The sequence below is a fragment of the Falco naumanni genome, chromosome 4, assembly GCF_017639655.2.
Source record: "Falco naumanni isolate bFalNau1 chromosome 4, bFalNau1.pat, whole genome shotgun sequence".
Taxonomy (NCBI): Eukaryota; Metazoa; Chordata; class Aves; order Falconiformes; family Falconidae; genus Falco; species Falco naumanni.
In genome coordinates this window covers 4104442-4129924 of record NC_054057.1, presented here as the reverse complement: position 1 = coordinate 4129924, position 25483 = coordinate 4104442, and the positions used below count along the sequence as shown (strand labels likewise).

The 25483-nt window shown below is 40.5% G+C and overlaps 1 protein-coding gene across 1 annotated transcript in view; it reads right to left on the bottom strand.

The window, feature by feature from the left end:
- GADL1 (glutamate decarboxylase like 1) overlaps positions 1–25483 on the bottom strand; it is an 87212-nt gene that overhangs the window by 31842 nt on the left and 29887 nt on the right. The window contains exons 10-14 of the mRNA XM_040593086.1: positions 23072–23136; positions 22744–22825; positions 15272–15471; positions 11487–11538; positions 8304–8393 (exon numbers count right to left, since the gene is read on the bottom strand). Coding sequence (XP_040449020.1) covers positions 8304–8393; positions 11487–11538; positions 15272–15471; positions 22744–22825; positions 23072–23136 — 489 coding nt within the window. The remainder of the gene's footprint in view (positions 1–8303; positions 8394–11486; positions 11539–15271; positions 15472–22743; positions 22826–23071; positions 23137–25483) is intronic.

Sequence of the window (25483 nt, the reverse complement as noted above, 5' to 3'; positions counted from 1 at the left end):
CCCACTATCATAGGTGATTTAGTTGGGTTCTGAGAGAAGAGTCAAGTTAAAAACTATCTCACAAGGACTAATTAGTTAACCTGAATTAAGTACCACACTTATGTGTAGCTATACCACTCCCAGTACCTGAGCTAGCTAAGGTACTTTCACAGAGCATTACATACTCCGATGAAAATACATCTTGCATTGATCTCCCTCGAAGGCTTCGTCCTTTACTTTGAATCTGTCACACTGTCATGATTTTATTTCATCACAATATTCTTCTTCACTTTGTCTATCCCCCCCAGCTTCATTTCATGCCATCATGTGTATTACCACACAGAGAAATTATTGGACCCTCCATCACCCTTAAAAGGATTTCAAGCAAGAAACAGCTACCGTGAAACCTACTTCACCTCCAGAGATGTGAGCAATCTTGCTCTGCAGGTGGCTCGGGAAAGATGAAATCCTTGTTCAGCCTAAATGCAACACATGGCGATGCAGCAGACTCCCTCCCCACAGCTCTGATGGTTTCTGTAGGCTGAGCACTGGGGATCAACACACCTCAGTGCCCAGCGGGCCTTGAACATGTACAGCTCAACTTTAAGTCTTTAACAAAAGTTGCCCTGCACTCTCAGCTAATAAACCATACAGCAGCAAAGCTATTTGGGTTTCTCCTCTTCGTTCCGAGAACTGAGGGGTAGTTTCAGCAGCTGCCTGACAGTGCTCTTAAAATAGAGATGCTTTTCTGCCAGATTTGCTGGATGGGATGTAAATACTGTCAGTTCAAGGTATCACCTGATATTACAAGCCTGGAAAGGGAGGGACTTAGGGGTAGACTAGAAATAGCCAACTATCAAAAGGACAGAACTTAGATGGTCTAAAGTTAAATGGATGGTTATCTAGTGATATTGATTCTTGCCTCAGTTGAAACAGTACCACCAATCTAAAAAAAGTAAAGATTTCTGCATGAATACAACTGCTTTTAATTGGAGCCCAACTGGTACTACCCACTCCTGAAAAACCAGTCTGGAAGAAGGGCAAAGCAGAGAACTAGAACAGAAATCTCTATTTTGTTGAATTGCCATATCATGAATTACTAAAATATCACTTAGGACCATTACAGAAAGCATAGGCTGGAAGCAGTTCACATCCTCACCTTGTCATACTACATGTGCTGTAGGTTACAATACAGTCACACAAATATACCTCCTTTCTGTTCCCATGCACACATCCGATACGCCAGTCATGCCATAAAAGAGCACGCATGAAATCAGGTCAGTCTCACAAACCGTTACATGCGGCTGAAAGTTAAGCAGGTGTACAACCCCAGCAATGTAAAATACATACTGAAGTGTGGCTAGCACCTGGGTCTAAAGCTAAGGTGAGATGGACACCGTCAAGGTGAAACGTATTGATCCCGGCTCCTCCTGATGAGACTTTAACAGTGCATTTGGCCCCTTAGTCTAGCATTACTACTTCAGTACACATGCAAAGATAAATATAACAGAGAAAAAAGACATTAATTCCAGTTATGTGCAGATTTACAGTCAGGAAATCAAAGTATTCTATTTTGAATTAACAATTCTTTTAAAAAGGCATCTTTTTTTGTGTTCTTATAACTCAAATCTACAGAGGAGACATTCAAGGCAAAGTCATGCTAAATATCTTTATAATTAACAGCTACAGCCACTCGTACTGATGAGTTATATGAAACTGCAGAAAAGATGATATTAAAAAGGGAAGTGTGCAAATCCCTCATTAACAAGGCACTGAAACACTGCTATAATTTTTCTCTGCTATTATATTGCACTGTTCTGTTTCTTCTCATTTATCAGAGCTCAGATCTCTCTTCTTAACAATAATAGTCGTTTATATGCACCTAAACTACATTATTCTGCTGCTGTGTATTATATACTATTAGTTGCAAAGTAAGAGGAGATGTTACTTTAACAAGTGACTGCTTATTTTATTATTAAATTTCTGAGCACCATCCTCTGCTGAGGAACGGTCACACTACAACGTAAGTCCTGGTTATTATTGTATTACTCACTTTGTGGTTTCAGGGCTTATTGTGCCTCTCTCCCCTAAGGTCCTTGCCTGCAGACCTGCCTCCCCCGGGCCTCCTGCTCTCATCTCTCCCAGAATGCTGCATTTCTGCCCCTCTTGAACACAATACTGAGAATTCAGCTGGGCCCACTGAATTAGGATGAGATTTTGTAGCTCTTCTCTCCAGGAGTCTGTAAGAGAGGCCTAAAACAGCACACAGCATGCTGAGGATTTATTGTTGTGTTCTTCTTTCTTGTGTTTCTGAACTAAAGCAGCCAAGCTAGGATCCTCTCCTGAATCATGAAGACTGACAATCTCTCCCCAGAGTGCTTCTGACTGTAGGTTGCCTAAGTCATGATCTGGGAATTCCCCTTCTCCTTCTCCATGTTTAAGATTCAGGGAAACTGTGCCAACTCCTCAAGTAGCTTCCTTGGTTAACTGCCTCAAGTTATATAGGATGAATCCAGAGCTTCTGTTGACCCTGAGGATTTCCCTGATAAACAAAATTCCTTCAGACAACCCCTTTGGAGATCCCAATCTGATCTGCTGAAATGACAACCCATCCCCCCCGGAAGGTCTTTCCAGGTCACTCCAGGGGGTCCTGCTGGCCACACTATTTCTGATACAAGCCAGGATGCTGCTGGCCTTCTTGGCCACCTGGGCACTCTGCTGGCTCGTGTTCAGCCTGGGTCCCCCCAGGTCCTTCTCCACTGGGCAGCTTTCCAGCCACCCTTCCCCAAGCCTGTAGCACTGCCTGGGGTTGTTGTGACCCAAGTGTAGGACCCGGCACTTCTCCTTGTTGAACCTCATACAATTGGCCTTGGCCCATCAGTCCAGCCTGTCCAGATCCCTCTGCAGAGCCCTCCTGGCCTCCAGCAGATCAACACTCCTGCCCAACTTGGTGTCACCTGCAAACTCACTGAGGGTGCACTCGATCCACTCGTCCAGATCATCGATAAAGATACTGAACAGGTCTGGCCTCGGTACTGAGCCCTGGGGAACACCACTTGTGTCGGGCTGCCAGCTGGATGTAGCTCCATTTCCTACCAGTCTGGGCTCAGCCAGCCAGCTCTTACCCAGCGTAGAGTACACCCATCCCAGCCACAAGCAGCCAGTTTTTCCAGGAGAATGCTGTGGGAGATGGTGCCAAAGGCTTTACTGAAGTCTAAATAGACAACATCCACAGCCTTTCCTACATCCACTGCGCAGGTCACCTTGTCATAGAAGCCAAAGATTTAGCCATACTCCCATATACTTCTGTGTAAATTCTACCATTGATTTTCCGTGGCCCTCCACAGAAACTTGTGTCAAACAGAGTTAGATGCTAGAGTAAGTAGGCTACTTGTTACTGTAAAAATTACTCATGTAAGTAACATTCATAGAAATGGGTCTCTATCATTACTTTTCAAACACCCACATTAAAATATTGGGGGTTTGTTCAAGTGTAAGAAAAACTCAAAATATAGTAGACAAGGATGCCAGGCATTCAAATAACATTTTACACGCAAATCCCAAGTGGAAATAGACTTGCAGTGACATGCTGGGGACCTTTCTTATGCATAAAGCTGGGTTTACTGCATTTAATGTGGCAGTTATAGTCTATGTCATTTTTCTCTTGTTCTTCCAAAATATACAGGGCAAACATTATTAATATAACCAACTGTAGGTCTTGTTTTCCCTTTCATTCAAACCTCGAACTGTTGTCAATAGGTATTTTGAATACATAAAGAATACCGAATCGGGTCCTTAATTAGCGTTTGATTTATACCACAAAGACCGTAAGACTCAGAGGTTGCCAAGGCAACACCACTTCAACCTCCTTACAATTCTGCTTTGATATGAAACCTCTCATTATATAAATGTATCACAACACCAGTCAGCATGACAGGCTATTTTACAAATATGTCTTCAGATAGCAGACAGCTATATTCTTCTCTTAAGTGGGGTGGGAATGGCAAGAAAAAGGTTACCTATTTATTACTAAGGGGGAGAGGGGAGGGGCAAAATTGTCATTCCAAGCTGCACAAGCTTTAGTATAAAATTGTATTCTGAGCCTTCTAATACAGCCAATATGTTGTATTATTTGGCCGAAAGTCCACAAAAGAGCAGGAAGCAAACTAAACAAAAAAACCCAAATCCACCACACAACTAAGAGTGTGAGATGGTAGACTTTTGAGTAATTGGAACTAACACCTGCATATAAAAGCTTTACTGAACCACTGGAAATCTGATAATCCAGCATATGTTATTTAGAACTACAGACCAGGCAAAGTTTAGTAAGGCAGAAAAGACCTACCAGGAGTCTACTGACACATTTTTAACACAAATTTCGAGGTCTAAAGTGGTACTTAGCAACATGCCACTAGCTGCCTTTACTGAGCAGTGTTTAATATGCAGTACTCTACCTGCAGTTACACTCCAGGATCCTCTGGCGGAGTCAGGCTCCCATAGGAGGGCTCTGTTAAAGATTGTTACTTCTGTGTCTCCTTCTTAGTCTTCTAGACCACACTGAGTTTGAGCAGACTACAAGCTGATCCAGAAAGCACAATGCATAGCTGGCTGGCTGTGTTAGCAACAGGATGGCAATAGTTCCAAATGCATCCCTCCAAACCCTCCCTTTGCCCTAGCATCCTCTGTGCTGCCAGCAGGGTTTCCAGAGACAGTATTACTATCAGCTAATTCTGCATCATCTGGAGACATTTCAGCATAAACTGGGAAAGCTGATTTTTCTAAAGAGAAGATTGTTACAAGTAAGAGCATGCACAGGTATTTGTAGTTATAGAAAAAACACAAAAATTGGAATGGTCTGGGCTTAAATTTTTTACTTCTCCCCTCACTTCCATTCCTGGCTTGTGATTTCCAGTTACTTTTCTCACTGTGACCCTGTGACATACTAACCATCCTCAGCAGTAAACAAAGTAAATCTTACAGTGTATCACAAGAGGAAAAGGACCAAAATTACCACAAGAGGGCACATACAGTACTAGCAAAGCAACTGTTCCATCATCCCATCAATTATGTCAGTTCCAGGCCAGAGACAACTGCCCCCAGTTTGAGATGACAAAATTACACTCCTTACAAATATCTTTAGTTGGATGTAACAGCAGCTCCCCAGTTACCACAGAATGCCCATTTGTACGGTTTCTACAACAAGAAATCCCTCTTCACTTACTTGTGAAAAATGTCACTGAAAACCACCTTACATCACAGGTTTCTTTACGGGTTATGTAATCTGCTGTGCCCTCAGCATACTGCAAAACGTTCAGGGCATGGACTGCCTTGGACCACCCGACTGCACCCAAAGCCTTCCCGTACCATCCACAGAATCAGTTTCACTACACAGTCAATTCCTGCTGTAATCCCCAAAGACGAAAGTGGTGTAAGACTCTGGATATTCAGAGTCTTCTCTGAATATCCAGAATTCCCAGTTTCACTGGGTAGCGGAGTAAAGTATAATTTATGCTTTTCTTTACTTCTTCACCACCATGTTGTTTCTCTTTCCCTAAGTGTTCAGGTGTGGTGAATCAAATAACCAGATGGTGGCTGTCCCAGATCCTTCAGGCCACTCTTTCCTCTCACCTCTCTGGTTTGCACATTGGAGACTCAGAAGAGGGTAAATTTTATACCTAAAGTCCAAGGCCCCAGATCTTAAAAACAAACAAACAGCCTACCACACACACACACCCCCCCAAAAAAAGGCTTCCGAGAGACACAGTTTATGTAGGACAGCTAGAAGACCAACATCACAATCAGGTATCACACTGTGATACACCAGTCAGCCCTGACACTTTTCCACATAAAGTGGGCCGTGGAAGCTGGAGAACAACCAATACAGCAGAAAAGCAGAAAACCTTCAGGGTTATTTTGCATAGTACTACGCAAAGTCTTCACGAAGCTGAGGACTTGAGATCAGAGCTATTTGCTTATCAACTTTCACCAGCACTAACTCACATAACTAACCTTAGAAGACAGTATGCTATTCTGAACAATATTGCTGAACAAGCAGTTGAATAAAATCAATTACTTGCTCAAAGGATTAAGACATACATTTCCTTAATTATTGTCAAATATGCAGATCAACAAAAAGGAAGATTGATTTCTCAATAAACAGAATAACTGCGATGTTAAAATGTTGTTTGAAAAGATAAATTGCGAATTAAAGCATTTTAATGCTCGTTTTAGTGAAATGATGGAATATACAGGAAGCACTTGCAGTCAAGAAACTGTACACATCCTATCTGTCCATCAATGGCATAATGCAACAACCTCTTCAGTCTTCACCTTCTTATCACTTACACCTTTACTGATGAGGACACATTCCTTCTCGCCCAGCCATATATTTGTACTGATTAATGTAATATAATGACTATGCTGTTTGCATCAGCAACGTTAGAACAAAATGGACGTTAGCTGGAAAAGTCAAGTCAGTCTTATTTTTTGTGATCCACTGCTGTCATCTCATCTGCTCACTGATACGTGTTGTGCCCCAAACTGGCCCTCAGCATTCAAAAATCAAAGTAACCCTAGACCTGTCCCTGTAGAGAAACACGGAGATGAAATAACACATTTTAGTTGTGCAACAGGCTCATTTCTGTAGCATCCACGGACTTCCCAGCAGCACCTAAAGCAACTTAACTAACAATCATCATTTATTGTTTCCTCTGGGAGAGAAATTTGTGCTACTCAGTGCCTTGCTTTGCTAGGGAATTTTGGTCTGATTTGTGGTAAATATTTTTCAGGCTTTCGTGGGGAGGAAGGAAACAGGTTATGGTTCAGGATTTTGGGTATCTTGGTGCTTCACCAGAGAAGGTGTAAGAATCAAGAAAACGGAAAAGAGTGGTTGAGATCTGCAGCAGTGCTCAGTTCTTGGGAGAAACTGCACATGAGCTCCTTTCTCTCAAAGTTCTCTTCCACAAAACACTAGCTAGGAAATCTGCATTTCCAGCATCAGTCTATCTGTATCAGTACATAAAACAAAGCCAGGCATCTATATTCCCCACCCTAACTAGAAGCACCATAGAGCAGCAAAGCAAAGAACCAGTTACTTGCACTCAGTAAGCCACTGATAATACATGTGCTCAAAACTATTAATCGTGTTTCACCCCTTCCTTCCTCAGTCCCTTCCACAGCATATGGAAATCAAAAGGTGGCAGTTGCAGCATTATTTCTTCTGTGTCTTCCCATTGCTTCTTTCCATATCCTCACTCCTTCATGGGTAGAGGAGCTGTTGTACAGCTCTGTGTGTGTGTGTGTATATACATATATATATACACACACACATATACATATATATAGGTTGTCCACTCCAACGAGTGGAAGGGAAGCCCCATATGAAAGGATTATAACCCATCCACGCTTTGTGAAAGCACAGTAAATGCAAAGCCCTTGTATCCATACTGTGCATGGCTTTGTGTCGCAAAAGTTAAACATACTTTCCAAAGCAATACAGACAGGGTTGAGGAAGACCTCACCCCCTAAAGACACCAGCACCCAGCATAAATTGAATACAAGTCCTGTGAAAGTAGAGTTGTTGAAAGGACAGCAGACACTATAGAAAGTGTGCATGTACATATAGTATGTGTATCATGTGTGTGGGTAGTATGTATACCATATGCAAGTGTGCACACAGCACACACATCTATGTTCTAGTTTAAATTTCTGGTAGCAAATTCTAGGAAAAAATAAATGCAGAACACCAAAGCTACAGAGAGGAGCAAACAATGAAATAAATTCAACTCCTCACAGAATAGCTTATTCAGTAGAACATAATACCACAGTGTCTATTGGCTTGTTAATTAAGTCTTAACTACTTATTCCCCACTAGTAACCTCAAAATTTTACTGCTGATTTCTCATTGTATTCCTGTTTTCATTTATGGGTTGTTTAACATCATAAATGTATTCTTAAGCACTTCCTCACTTGCATTATCACAGATTATCACAGATAATAAGACAAGTTCCAAGGACAGTGGTTAAGTGTCTGAAACACGTAATGAATAACCTGTCTAGACAGGAGATGCGGACAACACTGTTCCTCTTCTCTCAGCCAGCCAACAGCTTTGCTAGTAAGCTGAATACCTGGAAATGCATGCATCTCTTACATTAGCCTTGTCTAAACAGAGAACAAACTTAAATCCTACAAACAGCTATCTAAGGATTAGATCTCCATTCTACTGGTAGGTTAGTGCTGAACAAAGTCAAGGGCTATTTCACATTCTTATCTGGCACACAGAAAAATCCTTGAGCTACAGATAACACTGTTCATGTGACACTCACCTGGTGTAGCTTCTGCCAAAATTCAGGTCTATCCTCCATTTTTCTTAAGCTTGGTGGAATGTACCAAAAGCAAACATTTGCATACTCCGGCTAAACAAGAGAACAAGTGATTATTTATGAGATGCAACAAATGGGACAGGAATACATATAAAAGCTCATCAAAGAGTTTGCTTTATTGAGGGGGGGGGGGGGGGCAGGGGGAGAAGCCTTTGAGTTGATACCCTTCTCATTAAAACCTCCTTCTGCAACTCACCTTGTTTCCCTTTTTTGAAACTAGAAATAGTTCTGATATCATCCATTTCTCTTCTTGCTGCCAAAAAAAGGAAACCTGCTGGGGTTCCTTTTTTATTTCTCCTTCCTACATACATATTTAACTCTGCTTTGCTCACTAAAAACTTTGGTTAGGAAAAAAGTGCATGACAGAACAGAGAGATAACTTACAGATTTCAGAATAGAAGCAACTTTAAAGAGAAGAAAACACTTTCTTTTTAGTGTTGTTTTTTTTTCTAAATGGAAATTTCCTATGATGCATTTTACACAACTCTATTTTTGTCACCATTTAACACTTGCACATCTAATAATTTCTCTACTGAACAATGCCAATCACCTTTTATATCACACAGCACTACATAGTACTGGAGTTAATGCTGGCTTTCTCAATTTCCACATTTTATAAGTATCTCAGGACCCCTTGCAGGTACGTGCCATATCCTGGATAGATCTTTTCCGATATCTAAGAAGGTCTTTTGAGCAAACATCAAGACTCCACGCCTCTGCTTCCCTCCAGAGAAATTGTGCCTTTAAACTCGGCAGAGAGTTTAGCTGCAAGACTCCCAACAAAAACTGCTGTTCACCATGCATTATAAAACAAGGCATTTTGTGCTCAAGAGGTTTCCATTTCACGTACGATTGAGAAAATGTTCCCAGCAGAGCAGTCCAGGGTCTCTCTACATTTCCTGCTAATTTGGAGCAATTTTTTTTTTTTTTTTTTTTTTTTACCTGTACAGATAGCAATAGCATGAGGAATAGACGTACCTCCCAATCCCATCCAACACTATTCGTAAAACCACTCAAACTCTCTACCTACATTATTTGCAACACAGTATTTAACTGGAGTCTAGATTATAACATGGATTATAAACTCACACACCCCTCTCCCTTCCCACACACTATCCTCATTAGTGGTGGTTGAAAGAAAAAATAATTTTAAAAAAAAAAAAGTTTAAAGGGGGCTTGGTAGCTGGGTCACACCTCCTCTTTGCCCCACTGTGAATGCGGCTGCTATTACAGTCCCAGGCAGTCTCCTGAATGAGGAGAGCCCACCAGCTGCGCCATGTTCTTTCATGAAAGGGCACTGAGAACTGCTCATATAATTTTCCACCTCACTTCAAAGAATGCATTAAATACAATTTAATCATCAAGAAGAATATCGTTGTCAGCAGGAACAGAGCTGCAAACCTGCCACCTGCTGCCACTGAATGAAATAAAGCTCAGCTCTTAAAGTCCCATTTCTTTCCCCAAAGAGCACGCACTGAGTACACACATAAACACAGACCCTGAAAAGGCAGCAGCTTCCTCATGAGCGCAAGCACTAGCTTGCTGTTACAGGGTTTATTTTAAAACTACTTAAAATCAGATGGCAGGAGTAGACAGATGGCATATATTACATATTGCCATTGCCTATATTGCATTCTTGATTATCTCAGTTTCTTTTCACACATCAAATACATCACCCCCCTCTGTAAATACCATTCATCCCAGAAAAATGTAACTACCCTCTGCTATGCTTCACTGTTTCTGGTTATCTTGTCACAGCTCTTACCCAAGCAGGTAAGCAGTTATACCACAGAAGAGTTCAAGATGACTCAAGCCCGAGTGGCATTTCCAGGCGATAGGGCAGTTCTCCTTACAGGACTTTCCTCACTGCATGTACCACAGGTTCATCTTCCTCAGCTTCTTGTCCAAAGCCCAACTTCCTTTCGGAAAGGGCTCACGTAACCGGGCCCAACTGCCTCCCAGCAGTCTGTCTTTGAATTCTCACTGCTTGTCCCCCTGCATTCCTGAAAACCTTTTCTTAACCCTTGCTCAACTCTGTTCTCATAGCCCATACTATAGCACTCCCCCCAGTCCCACTTTTAACCCAGATGTCCTGTTCCTGCAGGAACTACACAGCAGCCTCTGCTCTCCCCAGCAGCTTTCACATCTACAGTAGATCTGGGCTCCCCACTAAACTCTACGACAACAGAACATGGAGACCTTTTAAAAGGCTTGCCACTTCAGTAACCCCATCATGTGCTGCTGGCCCAAAATTCTTCACGTAAAGTCACCCAGTATGCACTTTCAAATCAGCAGTTTTCAAAGTCAAAGGGAAAAGTTTATATTGTATGAATGGTATAAGTTATTATTTACATTTCATGTTTCTTCTTGAATGCTCACGGCCTAAGCAAGCGTAAACCAAACCTGCATCATTACAGTTTGTCAGTCTCCACGTGTGGCACTTCCTCTGTTCCCCTTCCTACATGTGCTCTCTTTCTCCCCACGCTACATACCCAGCTGCCTTTCACATACATACACTTCCAACATTGCAGAAGGTTTTTCTAAGAATGACAGATCTTTGCAGATTCCCTAGATATTAGCCTTCTTAACCAAAAAGCAGATGATATGTGGAAAAACAGCACTTTAGCTCTGCCCCCTTTACTCATTCTCCCCCCAAGCAAGGTCACTAACAGGGAATAAGAGGACAGGTTTAGCAAAGATCAGTGAAAAGCAACTTTTGGGTAGTTTTTAGGAAGATGGGTGTAGAAACAAAGTCAAGGAAAAAAAACCATGGACTTTGATGATGAAAAGTCCATTTTTAAGATCAAAATATTCTTCCATCCAGCACACAGTCTTATCTGTAAGTCTGGCAAGCACTGCTTTTGTGCAGCCAGACTCTTGACTTTCACAAGAAAATGTTCCATCTATACCTCCTGAGGCAACACAGGACCAGAAGGTAGGAAAGTAAGAGTGATGGGAGGGAATGCAGAACATGTTATGTGTCTTCAATCATATCTGCATACCTCCAATACATAAACTTATTACGTTACATATTTCAAATACAAATTGGCAATTGGCTAAAAAGAACAAAAATCAAACACTACCCCGTCTCCATAACAGCAATAGTTCAGTTTCATTTTCACTTACCTCCAAAAGAAGCTGGAATCCGTCTCTTTTCTTAATTTCCTCCACTAGATATCTGTAATCAAAAATGCAGAGTTTAAAAGCATAGAATAAAACAATACATACAGACAACAACGAAAAAGGTCTTGAACATGTATACATTTTTTCCCCTCCTTTTCTTTTTCTCCCCCAGCTGCAAAGGAATCACAGAGTTAAACCTCATTTCTACCTGCTGTGAAAATGCAGTAGCCATCAATTCCTGGAAACAAATGAAGGCTATAGCCAGCCAAGGAGCACTGAGGAGAGGCCATATTCTGTCCTCAAGCACAGATTTTCAGTGGAGCCACACAGCACAAATTGATCCTATTAGCATGAAGCTGAGAACTTCCCCAATGCAAATTTCCACTGAAGTTGCTCTCTACAAATTAATTCCTCCATCTCTTTTTCTCAAATGCTGCTTCTGTGCTGCTTATTTCATGGTCATGGTCACCTTGACATCTCTTGTGCTATTCCTGTCACCATGACCTCTTAGTTTAGCCCAGAATTTAAAAGTTTCCACATACTTCCAGCCCAGCAATTTCCCCAGTACTATCCTTGCTCCACACTGTACACAACAGTGCACATTTCCGTTCAGTGAGTCACTGCTGATGCACAATAATCCCTGGGCATCCTACGTTAACAAAGCATTGAAGTAAGTATTTCTTTTCTCTTTCACCTGTCAATATGAAAATCACAGAAGCCTTCAATGGGAAGATGCATTTGAATCAAGACTTTGGAGCCAAAGAGCTTCAAATTATAGAATTTTTTTTCAAACATGACCTCAGCTTTGCCACGGCACACATCACACAGGAATTCCAAAGCAAAGAGGACGCTCTGACAAAACATGGACTTCTCTCTTCATTCCCCCTCCTCAAAGCCCTCCCAAGGAAAACTACAAAGAAATCACCTCAAATTCACGCAGCTTTTTCATTTCAACATAATTTTAGTCTTCCACACGAAGATTTGCTGTCTAACAGTAGTAAAACTGAGACAGTTCAACTACTGGTCTTTGTACAAATCTATTCTTTTGTTGTATTTATTTGGCATTTTCCTGCCTGCAGCTGTATAACTGGTCATCACACAAATTTCTTATACCCACTACGTGGGGAAGAAAAATATTGTCAAAATAACCCTCCTTGGTCCTATCCACATGCCTGAAACCTGCCCCCACAGGGACACCTCTAGCACAGTTGTATCTGCAGTGCCTGCTATTAGGCAGACATGCTGCAGAAACAGGTTGGCTAGGGAGGCAGTAAACAATACCCTAGATGGTATACATTTTTCAAAACAGAGCAAGGGGATTTGTCACACTGTTTATCATTAACAAGTATTGTTCACATGACTCATTACCTCTTAGCACACATCCCTGCAAAATGACTGCTGTGGTAGACTGCCAGTTCCCACATCACCCAACTCTATGAGTGTTGTGCACTGCTGAGATGTTTCCTCTCACTGTAACAAGTCAAGGTCCTGGATCTTTTCTGCCACGACCATTCAGATCCTGCTGTGTGCATTCATTTGTTACCTGCCTGTTAATGCCCACACTACTGGGCATGCCCACCTAGGCACGATTGCCTTTTTGAAGTCTTGAATTGTTAGAGATGTTTTACAATGCTTAATACCCTTTCCTCTTGCCACAAGTGCCTTTTTTACAAACCACCACCTGACGTCAAATCTCTTATGTTGGTCAAGCTCACAACACTGTTAATCATGTTCATAACTATACTGTCAATAGCTTAAGGTGGCAGCCGTTAGAAAATCCATCACCCATGATTTACCTTGCCAGGACCATTTGATGGCAGTGGAGCCATTTACCCTGTGTATCTTTCCACAACTGACAATGGAGTTTTATTATTGTGTCATGGTTGTAGAATGTCAGAAGAGTTTGAGTCTCAGCGAGGACTGGAGTGCAGAAAGAAGTGGTATTTGCTATGATTAAGCATTGCAGAAAATGAGGGGTGGAGATCTGCAGTGAAAGTAGACATATGCCTGCTAAGAGCAGGTGTCAGAACAGGAATCAGGCAGAAAAACTGCAGAGATGCTGAAGCATAAACCGCAGAGGTGGTTATAGTTATATTCTAAAAGCAGTTTATTTCTATTGTCTTTTTAGTGTTGTTCATAAAGCAATATCCCTGCATCAAAAATAACTGGGGGGGGGGGGGGGGGGGGGGGGGGGGAAGAGCGGAAGACATTCTGAAACAATCAGTAGGATGCTCTACTGTAAGTATTTTATAAATAAGCCTTTCCAAATAGGTAGTATCACAATGTTCCTGGGATATCTAATACACCAAAACCATGATTCATCTCCAGAACAAGAAGAGATTAATGGAATAGCCAATAAGCAAAGTTTGATGCAACAGAAATACAAGCCCACAATTTCCCAAAAGCCTTTGCAGCTCTGCCTGGCCATGGGAGGGGGGAAAAAAAAAAAGTAATCCTGCTCTTAAATTCTATAGCCAGTGGACTAGTTCCAGAATTAATCCAGGTCTGTGTTCAGGAATGCTGAAACACTATCTTTGCAACATGAAAGTAACACCTACTGTAACAAATCAGGAGAAAGGCTGCACAGCTGTTGAGTAGCTCAGAAACCTGGCATAGTTCCCATGTCCATGCAAACTCAAGATAGCAATGCAGCTACTGTAAAGAATGCGTTTCATCAGATAATGACTAAGAATTAAATTTCTTCTTAAAGAAGGAAAAAGAAAGAAAAAAAAAAAAAGAAAAAAGACAATCCAGTCACTCCTTAGAAGCACTACCAGCTGAATCCTAAAGCTCAAAGAAAATATCGATCTCAGAAAGGTCATTAATCACTACACTTTCAGTCAAACGACCTTGGCCAGTGACCTTGGTAAGGCTAAATTCTCCTGCTGATAGTGGAATGAATTACTTACTCTGCACAGACACAGAATAGTACAATGCTTCTGAACAAAAACAAGGTGCAATTTAACTAGAGGTTATTAAGGAACACTTAACCAGCCAAACAATGAGTGGCTTTAAAAAAATAAGAGAAAAAAGCCACAGCTCATTTGGGCTTTTCTGGATTTGCTTCTTTTTATTCCTTTCTAATCCATTCTGGGGTTAGTTTATGCATATTTTTACCTTTTCTTTAAGTTACTTCACTGAAGGGAGATTATTCCTTTAATTTTCATTGCAGTGAACGTTCAGTTATTTTCAACTTGGTAGTTCATATAAAAAATAGAATAGCAATATGATATGGGTGACTTTTTCAGTATTAATGATTTAACTTATGGTAGTGTGGTAGGGTAGCTAGCCCAGGAATTGGTGAAGATTTCATTGTGATGTATCTTGTATAAATACTGAACAAATATACTTCAAGTGAATTGTCTTTAATGGGCCATTACCTTATTGCGCTTTTATTTCTTCTATCAGAAGACAAAACAACCTGTGTATGGAAGTTTCTTCCCAGAAACTGAACCACCACCATTACTTCAGAAACACCTTCTAGCAAGAATTTTGCAGAATTGACTTGTGAAACTCAGTTCTGCAAGACCAAAAACTTAGTAAAACTGAACAGGGCGAGCGAGGGGAAGATAGCAAGAAAAATGTGCTTCAGCCCCTAGCAGAACATACTGTAAGCATCAAGAACTTCAGCAAACTTGTGGAGAAAAAAATCAAGCAGTATCTCAGAACAATATGGAGACGGGGAAAAAAACTAACATTGTGGTCTGTTCCAGGATATGGCGTGTAAGCAGCGTCAACATTTGAGTCCATTAAACAAAGCAGACATATTGAAAATTAGGAGGTGGTACCTAGCCAAAGCCAGTGCCCTGTTTACTCTCTCCTCCAGGCCTGTGGTTCCCAATGCCTTCCACATCAGCCAGAATTTGAATGCATCCGGACGCCTGCTGCACTGAATGGACTTGTCACCAGTGTCATAGCTGACATCGTAGAACTTGTCCTGCTGGAACAGGTATGCAGCCTTGGCAGAGTAACACTTCTTCAGGAGGCCCTGTTAGAAACACAGTAGAAACTTAGATTTCTGATAAGCATTTTCAAACTTTATCTTCACAACCCAAAGCCTTTTTTTCCTGTCTGTACCAACTGCTTAGAAAAACAGAACTGGATGTGCAAGAAACTATCCAAAGCTTATGGTATGGTTGAAGAGCTCTGGATGAATCTGAACCCAGTGAAGTCAGCACTGCAATGAGGAAACTTTTTTTATTATTATTATTTTCTTCATAACATCACTCAAGAGTTGCAGATTGAAGAGGAATTATGACTCAGATAACAAGAAACCATAGGAGTGGGTACCACAGAAACCGTTATCCGAAGACATACATGGGTGGGAAAGAGGGAAGAGAAGGAGAAGCCTATACCCACTGCTCCAGTCGTTAGATTGGAAGAACAGCCACTGAGAAGGTTCCTATACGTTCACAAATGGCTCAATCTATTCCTTCTTGTACAGCACAGTTAGTTGCAGGTAGGGAAGATTTTAGCCCTAAAAAAATAAATGTTTAGCCCTTACCAGAAAATAAAGCCACTGAGAATTTAGCATAGGCTTTCTGACTGAGTGGAAACACCACAAGGAAATTAGTACAACCCCAAATTCTGTCTCTTTTCACAGTTAGGAGAATTTTTATATTTGAAAATAAAAAGGTACTTTAGCATACCCTAATTAAGGTTTGTTAATAAAATTATTTTTATTCAGCAATCTCTAGCCTCCCACTTCTGCGAGGCTGCCTGGGCAGAGATCACCAGCAGAAAACAGACAAAGATAAATGAGTAACATGGAAAGTTCCAGCAAAGAACAAAGCTGGGAAACAGAAAATACAGAGGCTGTTACAGGTTTAAAGGTACAGAGGAAAAGAAGAGGCATAGGACTGAAGAACTGGCTTAAGAATGAAATATCAAAGTATACTCCATAATACTATGAAGTAGAGAGAAGGGCTGGCAGAAAGCAGGTTTCAAAGAGCAGAGATAAGGGTGGCCCTACAAGGAGCCCAGGAGACACAAAAGGTTGTTAACGTCAGTGATATTAGAAGTGCGTAAGAAAAACAAACCACAGACTAAGATAATACTAGAACAGAAATTCAGATGAGGTTAAAAATATGGCTACAGCATATGATTCACATCTGCAAGCAGGTATTTAAGTGACAGTTGAACCAGAAGTCTTCTGTGCAGAACAGACCAAGGAACAGAAGTGGAAAGCATGACAGAAGCTGTTAAACAGTATCTCAAAGAGCACAATTAATTTTCCAATTCAATATCACTCTTCAATTTGAACAACTGAAGAAGTGTTTCACATTTTATTCTTTTCTCTGCATCTGCCACAAGTCTGATTTTAGAATGGCAGACAGTGTCTGACATCACCCTTAATCAAAGTGTCATATTCCTGGTACGGAGGTACAATTCTTGGTCTACATTACAATACCCTACCGATAACTTTGGAACTGACAATAAAATAGAGGGAAAAAAGGTCAGGACAAAAAAAATCCAACGGAGAAATAATCCACTGGGTTACACAGAATGTCTCCCTCTCTACTAGACTTTTCAGCTCCCTCCATCAATACTAAAAACAAACAAGAACACCAACCTGCGCACCTATTCATAGAGCAAAAAAGAACTCCACCAAAGGTTTCTCCACAACTTCTGTAAGGATTTGACAATCCCATTGTAATATTGCTGGTTTGCAAAAAGGACAGCAATTTCAGCCTGAACTCTTAAGCCACAGCACCAGCACATTCAGCCTTCTGAAAAGACAGTTTATGTGACAGCTTGGGAAAAAAAAGGGGCAGTGGCTGCTCTCCCTCTGCAGTCATCAGTGATAACGTGCTGCAGCAGCACACGGGTAGCCATAGCTGGAAAGCCAATGCTGGGAACAGCTTCTTTACAGTACTTAAGATTCTCACATCCACTTTTCAGCTTTCTCAGAAAAAGAAAGGCAAGAAGATGACATCAGAAACCAAAGAAAAGTCAAGCATTGAAGCATAAATAAAAAATTAATTAAAATAAAAGAATAAATGGAAAATCTTTACAGTTTTTCTACAGCTTTGTATTCTCTGGTTAACAGCTGCATAACAGAGACAGGAATCTGTTTGTCAAGCCAGTGTCCCCTATTCATTTAGGTCTCCACACCTTGATCTTCAGGGGAAATACAAGTTTACTAGGCATGGTATTTAAAAAAAAATTAGAAAGGAAGCAACATCCATAAATTTAAGTTAATTGCTACGTCTGTTACTGACTTTAAAATTCTGCAGTGTTTCTGCAGTGACTGTTTAACAGGGTTGATCAATGTGGGACTACCTTCTGCCTTATCAGAATGTAATACAGCTGCACAGTTGAGGACATCCCAGGGTACTAGTTCCCCTTGTGCTTGTTGTCTGAGTAATAGTAACTTTTGTTTCTCACAAAAAACCTAAACTAAACTGGCAATATTACAGAAAGACTGGGAAGTTCACTTATGATCACAGTACAGCTCCAGAGTTTCATAGTTTAAAAACAAATGCTCCAGAATGAAAATGCAACAAGAAAAAATAGTTCTATATCTCTGAATGATCTCATATTCCTGGGAACATATTCCATTTAAAAAAAAAAAAAAAAAAAAAAAAAAAGAAAAGAAAAGACAAGACAGGTACTGTCTTACTCTCCTGGTGCATTCAAAGCCGACAAGATGTGCTGGCTTGATGAGCCTTTTCCATCTGCTTATCTTACTAATAATGCAACATGCTCAAGAAATCCTGCTGAAGATACTGTCTACTGTCAATCTCCAGAGGCAAGTACAGTGACATCCCCCAGCATGGAACTAGAGCAGACAGAAGAAACAAAACCCATGCTTTGTGAGAAAGGAAGAAATATGCCAGACCAATGCAAGCAGCAAGATGGAGGACAAAGAGTAAGGAAGAGAAAGGGAATGCTGCAGAATTGAATTTGGGCAGGGAGGACAACAGAAGACGAAAAAAATCCGAGATAAATTTTATGCTCAAGAAAGCAGTTACTCCTTGATTACTGTTGTCTCAAAAGTAATAGACTCAGACAGGCTGCAGACAAAGTCATCTCATTTTTCCTAGCCAAACGATGGAAAAGTAGAACAAAATAAAAATTTAAAAAAAGGGAAAAAACAAAAAAGTAGACTAACTCAACATCTCAACATTCTTAGTCCCAAGAAGACCTTAACAGTTTTTCACACAAACTCAGCTGCTCCATCTACTCAGAAGAATTGCAAAAATTTCATTAGAACTGCCCTGTTTGAGAAGTTAAGAGACTCTTTCTTCAGCATCTTTTATCTTCCTACCCTTTGTACAGAGACTAATGGAAGTGCTCTGCCTTATTCTGGGGCTGTTAAGGTTTAGAAAATGGAAATACTACTTTTGTGGAGGGCCCAGTCCACTATGAAGTTTCAAATAGCCTTTGGTTTTGATGTCTATGAATAGTTGCTCTGCATTCTAATTAATGGCAAATAAATCAATAGTAATTGATACTGAAATCAATATATAAGAGCTCCAGTTTCATAAATCAGCATATTTTTCTCATTGAACACACTTACCTACAGCAAGCCTTCCAATCTCTTTCCATTTCCATTGCTAGTTAAAGGTGAATTATAATTTCATTAACAAAACACCTTTTTCCCCCAAGTTTTTCCCCCAAGACTTCTTCCTGATTTGCCTCATCTGAAGCAATAACCACAATCTTTTGAATATCATGCTTGAAAATTCTCAAAAGCAAAGGGTCACCCCTACAGTTCAATTCCAGAGATGAGAAGGAGCTCTCAGTTGTACTAACCCCAAGCAGAAAGCAATGGGAATAGACTATTTCCTGCAGCTGCCCTGAAAAGAGAGTCAGGAAAGTACATATCTGTGATACTGCTAATGATGAGGAAGAAATTAAACTGTAGATGGCTACCATGATCACCTCAATTATATTCTGTGCTAAACTGGGATTTCATTAGCTAGATTCTTTAAAACTTTATTTTTATCTAGTAAGTGCAAATTCTGCTCATTACCTAGAATTGATTACTAATTACCTAACATAGTGCTACACTCCTAACGAGTCACAGAGCTTCGGCATTGGTGATAAACATTAATTCTCTATTTATATAGATTTTATAAATCTATCTAATAGTTATCTATTTATATAGATATTTACATGGATTATAGCAAGGACAGACTGGAGTAGCTCTGTGGTCTTAAGGGAACAGGTACAACCCAAAATGGATTCATAGCATTTTAAGATCATAGAAGAATAAAGTTGACTCACTAATGTTTTGAGAATATTGGTCCATCTAGCTTTGTGTTTAAACAGTCACTGTAATTCACACCACAGCAATACAAGTGTTTTCTGAATAAGTCTTTCTTATTACAGAAGTGATGAAAGTTACTCAGGGCATGGCAGTGAAAAAGGAATAGCTATGCATTTCTTGAGTGCTTTAAGCACTGAAGAACTACTGTCATTGATCTGAGCTTTTACAGAGGATTAATCAATCTCTCTTCCCCTTTGGTGAAAACGCTTCTCCGTTCTAATCAAGTCAGACATGTATTTCTCTCCTCTATCTCTACCTTCTTCGGAAATCATTCCAATTCTGTTTCACAAAGGCTGGAAGATACTCTGTTATCAGCATTTCACTGCAGGTTTATTTTTTGTTTGTTTTTTTTTTTTTAATCTATATAGGAAAATATTTAAATACAATGTTTCATTCTGTTAATCTAGCTGCAATGTTTTAAGCCTATTAACGTTACTAAATCACATAGCTTTATTGCTGCCGTGTGGCAAAAAAAACCAAACCAAACAAAACCAGTCACTATTACTTTTGCTAATGGGAAATTAGGGTATTACCACTACATCAAGACCTGTGATGATTCATTCTAAAGATTTTTTTTTCATACATTAAGTAAAATACAAAGCTTGGGCTTATTGAACAATCTATACCTTAAAAAAAAAACCACCAAGTGTGAGAAAGAAAAACTGAAGGGGATTATTTGTCCACTTATAATCACCTAACCCTACTCCTGAGGTAGCTCAGTTTCCAAAAGGACCTCAAAGCAAATGGGAAGACAGGTTACTAAACTTCCTTAATTAGATCTCCAAAGGGAGCTAGGGCTTGATTCCTAAATGGGACTTAACATCTATGTTTAACATTTTGCTGCTCCAATTTCTTGCAGAATTCACCGCTTCAGAAACTACCTGAGGTTCCTTGAACATTCACGGTCACTAGCAGAGCAATGTGTGCCCAACTTCCAGCTCCCACGATGCATCCCAACCACAGTGTGAAGAAACTATGTTCATATACTAATGTGTGCCTCACCTGCAGCCATAGGTACTTACGTCATTCAGGAGCAGTGGAACAAGCTCCAAAGTGAGAAACCCGATACACCTACTCTTCCCTTCTCTTACTGGTGTGAAAACAGCATTTTTAATGGGAAACTGGATTCATCTGCCTGTTCTGGTATGGAGAGGATCAAAGTGAAGCAAGACCTTTCTGCCTAAGCATCTTAAATATATGTTTGATCTCTTTTTTTTTCTTAAGCATTTATGTTCCAACACTTTCAAAAAGCTGATAAAGTACTGAAATTTTTATGTGCTTGTTTGCGTATAGACTGCACTGGCACGTACACAAAACACAAGTGCCAATTTTCCAGGAATTAAACACAAGAGTAAAACACCCTCTCCTCCCCATGCAGAGAAATCCTCTACTTGCCAGAATGTGTCTCACTGTACAACAGGATCTGATTGTATGATCAGTAATACTTGTGGTTTACCCCCCAACGGCCTAGGATTCAGCTCTACAAGTATTTCCAGCACAACAGTGGCTAGCTGTGATTCAGAAGTTGAATAGGTTTGCTCTACCAGGCATTGCACTCCATGGAAGGAGAACACAGAAAGGCTGCCAGAACCCTGAAGTTAGAACAGTGTTTGTAAAGTGACCCTACATGCCAGGGCAGCTAGAATGCTTTATTCCTCTCCGCTTCTTTCCTCTTTCTTCCTGACAAATTTCCAATACGCAGTCCAAGTAGTCTAATCATTACCTGGGGCTGTATCTATGTACTGGGCCTAATTAGTTAAAAATATAGCACTGAATTCTTCCCAAGCCTGCAATTAAGACACCACATTAATCTTAGTCACTAACTTCATTCTGCTTGTTTTTCTTCCTGGAATAAAGATGAAGTGATGGATGGGTAGTCCTGGAATCTAATCCTCTTTAATCCCACAGACTCCAGTCTAAGGAAATGAGGAGGCACACTTCTCCTTGCTGTCCTGCCACGTTTCACCCCTGACTTAGAGCAATCAGCTCCAAGAGAGCACTGATAGCATCTGTGTTCTTTGGTTCTGATCAGTTATTACTGTTAATAACCAATTACATACATAGCTAACCACTAGCAGCTGAATACAAATTATCAGCTGTTTTGACACAAGATTTACAAACCATGGCCCCAAAACAGTGATGCATACCTCAGGGGCTCCATATCTTCATGACATTCAGTCATTTATAACCTATGAAGTATAAGCAAAAACTCAGCCCTGATGCGGTGGACAACAGGCGTAAGTTTTAGCGGGGCTGAGTTTGAAATGGGGCTTATAATAATTAACCACTTACTGGTTTCTTTATTAAGACAGAAGAACTCCACAAAGATATAAGCAGAGACTTTTATGACACTGCAGACTCATCCCACATTTGTGCCAATTGAGATCAGAGCTCAGTTGTTTGCTTGCTAGACCTTTTAATTAGTCATGGCTTTTGGAAAGCCTAAATCACCCCGGTGATGAAGAACTAGTAGAGCGAGGAAAAATGCACCTTTACCTGCATGTGCTCCAACTCCTAATCCCTCTCCTTTCCCACTCTGGTGCACCCATTTAAGGGGGTGTAAAGAAGAGCTCTGCCTTCTTTAAACAGAGACGCAGTACTGCTGCAGTCCCAATGGATGACAGCTATTCTGAGGACTCTGATGAGCTCAGTGTTTAAGTGCTGCAGACCCAGGTGAGAAAATACTCAATTCTGAATGCAAATCATGCACAGAAGTTAACCAGCAAGGGCACCAGTTGCAGAATTTGACCACAGGTGAGCACGGTGACTTGGATCAGTTTGACCCTGCTCTCTTATTCACTATTTATTCATTCTGTGGTGAAATTAAACTTCAAACTAATACCATTCAGCCTTTGCACTGCAGTATAGTAAAACTGACTTGCGGTTGTTTCTTGTTTCCACTTCCATACTACAACAATGACAGCCTACCACATTATATATATATAAAAAAAAAAAAAAAGGACAGAAAAGGACAGGAGGACTTACAGAGTTGTCTTTCACCAGAAGAGCACAGCACTGGATTCCGGCCAACAGCATTTTATGGGGATTCCATGCAACAGAATCGGCCCTACAAAATTTATAAATGGAGAAAGGGAGGTGGAAACCACATGTATAATCATGAGTATTAGACAATTAAAAATGGCCAAACACAACGCAAGCAGACAGATTTCCCCTTTCCACACACACACATTCAGAAATCTCTCCAATTAATAGTAATATGTATTTTGAAAAACGCAGCTCTCATGGAGGCCACAGGCCACCTAACTTTCACCTCAGCCCCTGGTAAGCGTGCCCACCAACTATACTGACATACCTGTGGATGCCATGAAGAAGTCTGCGATGCTTCCTTGATACCAGAGCCGAGCCACCCCAAGAAGCCTGTTGGAACATTTAAAGAGCCAAGAAAATATTACTTGTATAAAGTTCTTTTCATAATGCTTCAAGTAATAAATTTCTGAAGATGTTTCATCTCATTTAAAACTTATTTTACTGCACAGTCAGGGGACTAAATTTTGCTTTTAGTATCATCTATTGAAATAAAGATGGCAACCTGGGGCTATGCCTAAAATAGAGGCGGTGATGGTTTGTGTCACTATGTGAGCCACAAACGACACTGTCCCTTCTATGTAAACAAGGGAACGAACTGAAGTGTCCTTGCATAACCAGCCCCATTCCTGGTACTGACCCCCAGCATAAACCTAAGCAGTGAGAGCAGAAAGGCCCATTTTACATATCTTCTTCCTGCTAGCAGTTTCATTTCCGAGACGTTCACAAAGGATGATACAGGATGATACAGGATGATAATCTCTGCCAATTGCAAAGCCCAGGCTCAGTTTTTCCAGAGTTTGGATAAAGTCAGTGAGTAGGCAATAGCAGCATTTCTGTTACCAGCAATACATCCAGTGTTAGAAATGTTACAATGGAGTAAGACTCACAGCATCTCCCCCAGGTCATCTAAGAAACTAGTGTGCAGTCCAAGAGTCATTTAGGCATTCTCTGTAGTGAGGAGCTCTCCACTGAAACCCTTTATCAAGTGTCATCTTATCTATTCTAGATAACTATCTTTGGGTGACACCTTTTGCCGATGCCTCTCTCCACAGACTAATAGGAAGAACCCCGACAACAAACTTTTATAACACAAGTTTAATTTCTGGGCAACTGGAGTAAGGGAAGGTGATTGCCCTCCATGAATCTGATTTCACCCACCAGGTGCTGTGAATCTTCAGTTCTCAACAGTATTTGCCCACAGGGGAGGGGTGGGGAGAACATGCAAACAGTAGACATGTCATACTGAGTGCATCTGAGAATTATTAAACATGAAAAATAGGATTTTCAATGTTTATGCAGGCAGAACCCACTTAAGCAAATTTCCCGTGAAGTAAGCAAGGCTCCTCAGAGATGTGCAGGAGGTATTGGTTCATAAAACAACTGGACTCAGCTTATTTAAAAAAAAAATAAAAATAAAAACAAATAAATTCATATATTTTGGGCTAATGAGAAGAAAAAAAAAAAAAGTCACTGACTTGAAGATTCCTGAACTAAGCATGGAGAATACATGCTTGTTTGGCTTTTGTTCTTTTTTTCCTTGAAAGAAACAGTGTGTTGAATTTAGCATCAGTATTTGCTTCACAGGCCATACATTAGGAATAAGATCTGCTATCTCTGGTAGACAAAAATGCTAAAGACTCACAAGAGAAACGAAAGGTAAATAACTTGTCTTAACACATCATTCTCATTAATGCAGCACATTAGCATACTGCATCATATTTTATGTTACCATGCTCATAAGAGCCTTGCCGAGGAAAGGGCTGCTGCTCAATCTACAGGTGGGACCTAAGGTAGGAAATTATTTGCCACAAACTTCACAGTAGTCCCATGGCAGAACCATGACTTGAAACTGGGTTTCTCCAGCTAACCCAAATTTGTCATGTTATGGAAAGACAATCAAACCAAACTTCCTATTCATAGACAAATTTTGCTCTTTTCATTCCCTGACTCAATAAAGTCAGAAGAGTTACTAAATTATTTCCTGATTTTCATAATTCATAAGCAACCCACTGAAATATAATAAATCTTTACAAAATCTGCATCCAAAAGTCTCTGTATTTGAAAAAGTTGACATAGTCACACTTTCTCTGAAAAACAGGACTAGAAAGACCCTCAAGAGGTCATCGCAACAGTATGCCACCCCCAAAGGCAGGATTAGCCACACTCATCTCATTTCTGTCAAACACTTGTATTTTCTAGAGGTTATTAATCGATTAACAAAACAGCTTGTGATCAGCATCGAAGTGAAAAATAAGGTGCAGACAGACATCAGCAATTGCTACCTCCACCACACTACTGGCAGTACTTTCTGCCTTTGTATTAAAAATTACTGCTGGAGATCTGGAAGAGAAGGATGATAGTACTGGAGGTCCAGACATTTCCACCACCTTTCACTCTCTCCTTGAGCCATAGTACTACAAGATGAATTTGTGCTCCATGCTTCTTTACCCAGCTCAGAGACCAAATGCCTAGGGATCCAGGGCTGGCAAAAAAACCAAAAATGAATGAGAAGGCACCTAAGACAACTGAGAATCACTGGGTTCGTCTGTTTTTAAAGACCTCTAATGATGGAGGCTACACAAATTAACCACTTAATTTGTGTGAATGGTAACAACCCTACTGATTTAAAAGTGTCAGTCCTAAGCAGCATTACCTCTTGTCATACCTGCAGCAGTTA